This window comes from Rhincodon typus, chromosome 9 (genome assembly GCF_021869965.1).
Source record: "Rhincodon typus isolate 14 chromosome 9, sRhiTyp1.1, whole genome shotgun sequence".
NCBI lineage: Eukaryota > Metazoa > Chordata > Chondrichthyes > Orectolobiformes > Rhincodontidae > Rhincodon > Rhincodon typus.
In genome coordinates this window covers 75,462,215-75,464,872 of record NC_063340.1, presented here as the reverse complement: position 1 = coordinate 75,464,872, position 2,658 = coordinate 75,462,215, and the positions used below count along the sequence as shown (strand labels likewise).

The following is a 2,658-nucleotide window of genomic DNA, read 5'->3' as shown; positions in this document are numbered from 1 at the left end:
AGTCAACTTGCCGATCACCAGAGAGCGAAAGGACTCCCGCGGATCCCACCTTTCAATTTCTATGCTCACAACGGACCAGTTCCTATGTTATTTGCTGTTTCTGTGCATTTGGGAAATGAACATCGATTTCCCTTTTTATTTGACATTTTTAAAAAAATATAAAGCAAAGGCACAACCCCTCACCATCAATAAGTGATTGTTAAAAAAAAGCACAGCTGCACTGACCCACGACCGACCGTTTTTAATGAGCGTCCGAACCGCCACTTCCTCGTCCCAATTAGCACTTAACAAAGACTCATCCCCCCAGCGCTGCTCTGGCGTGTTTCACCGTGTTTTTCTTCACTGGCCCCTCCTCGACTGATTGTTAGCTCTGCCCACGAACACTTTCTTCACGCGGCACACCAATAAACTTCTTTGGGACCACTGCCTTGAAGGTGAAGATTTTCCACTTCTAGTATTTAAGAAGGACTACAGACTCTGAAACTGTGGCCCAGAAATGACCACGAATCGAATTGTTAACAGCGAAATCTCCGACAGACAGCGAAAGGTGTAACAAGAGACCCCTCCCCGAACGAAAACTATAAACGTGAATGTGATTGAACTAACCCTGACTAGTGCTTATATCGTCAGCACCCAGCGCTCGCCAGTGGTTCAAATCAAAAACATCGTCAAGCAACGAATGACACAAAGGTGCGGGGGAGTCAGTAATGGATCGATTTACCTGCATGGCCCAGTCTCCACTTGGCTTCTCTAATCCACCTCCCAGACCGTGGTGGTCATTTCCAAATCAGTTGTTGAGCGCAAGTAGGTACACGGCATCTTTAAAACTGATTGACTGGGAAAGAGGCGGGTTAAAAGCGTCTTCTACTCAAACCCGATTGGATCTGTCTCGGAGAGAGAGAGAGAGACAAAGAAAAGGAACTGTTTGAAAGTAACTTACTGACAGAGGCGTTGCTTTTGGTCTCCACCTCGCGTCCCTCCCGCCCCCGAGTGAATCACCTGCTCTGGTACAGGTTGTCCCGCTCTCTCCCTCACCACTCGCCTGTCATATTGCTCTAACACCGCCGCGCTCCCTTTGACCTCTCTCTCCCTCTCTCTCTCTCGAAATTATTCCAACCAGGAAGAGAGGCGAAGACTGGAACAAAAAGGAAAGAGCGTGTGATGTTGAACATGGGAGATCAGAAGCAGCCGAAAATGGTCCCAAAGTGCACCTCCTTCAGCATCAAGAGCTTGCTGCTCCCTGAAGCGGCTCAGCAGCAGCAACAACAGAGTGATAATAACCAGGGCAGCAGAGTCGGGGTCCCCGAGCTCAAAGCTGACTTTAAATACCAGGACAGCCCGGAGACACAGCTCGGCCCCGCTGAGGAGGAGGAGGAAGACGAACACAAAAAAGCCGAGAAGAAACACGGCAAATATGACAAGCCGCCGTTCAGCTACAACGCCCTGATCATGATGGCAATCCGGCAAAGCCCGGACAAGAGGCTCACCCTGAACGGCATCTATGAGTTTATCATGAAGAATTTTCCTTACTACAGGGACAACAAGCAGGGCTGGCAGAACTCTATCCGCCACAACCTCAGCCTCAATAAGTGCTTCGTTAAGGTGCCCCGGCACTATGATGACCCGGGCAAAGGCAACTACTGGATGTTGGATCCTTCCAGCGACGATGTGTTTATCGGCGGGACCACGGGCAAACTGCGGCGGAGATCGGCCACCTCAAGAGGCAAGCTGGCTTTCAAAAGAGGGCTTCGCCTCTCTCCGTCCGGCCTGGGCTTGATGGACCGGGGTAACCCCTTGTATTGGCCTCTGTCCCCCTTCCTGTCCCTGCATCATCCCCACAACAGCCTCAACTACAGCAGCGCTGCCTCGAGTTTCCTGAACCAAGCTCCCACTTACAGCTCCTTGCTTTCCGGCTGTGGGGCTGGCATCGATCAGATGGCTAGCGGGGACCTCTCTCACCCGTTGTTAAGGGGATCCGTACAGTGTGGTCTGACCAACGGATACTCGGTGAACCCTTGCTCTGTGAGCTTGCTGTCCGGCCAGACTGGCTATTTCTTCCCGTCTCTCCCTCATTCGCAGTCAGTGCAACACCAGAACGGAACGGGCATGGGCAACCCTGGCGCCCCTTCCAGCTCTCCCCCAGCAGCTTCACCCCTCATCACCGAAACCCTCAGACCGTCTCTGTCCACTTTCCCGTCCGGACTCGCCGCTGGATTTACCAGCTACCTGTCACAGCAGAACGGAGGGACTGCTAGCAACTCGTTTTTGCACTGATCTAGGCCCAGGACGTGACAGTAGGTAGCAAACAATGCTATGCAAAACTACAGCTGCACCTTACTTCAGGAAATCTGTGCTGATATATCCTCTAGATTATTATACCTGGTTTTAGACGAAAAATGACTCATATGCTGTGAGAGAAAACAATCATTTAATAATTCCCGAGGCTGTAGTTTCATCTTGTAGTAATCATAATGTCGAAGGTACCTTGCACACGTGCTGCTGCAACAACGAAAAAAAATGCTCCTGCCTTTTTTTATGTTTTAATTGCAAAGGGAGAAAAAATGCAACCGGTTTGCTTTGCAATATTAACGTGGCCCAAAGGGAAAACGTTACCTTTAGTCTGAACCGCGGACTTCTCTTTAACCAAAGGTAACACCT

General features: G+C 50.4%; 1 protein-coding gene across 1 annotated transcript; it reads left to right on the top strand.

Annotated features, from left to right (window-relative positions):
• The first annotated feature begins 1,041 nt into the window (after positions 1-1,041).
• Positions 1,042-2,274, top strand: LOC109916400 (forkhead box protein G1-like). The gene has a single exon (XM_020516112.2). The coding sequence runs from the start codon at positions 1,162-1,164 to the stop codon at positions 2,272-2,274; it is 1,113 nt and encodes a 370-aa protein (XP_020371701.1). The 5' UTR covers positions 1,042-1,161.
• Positions 2,275-2,658: the final 384 nt, after the last annotated feature.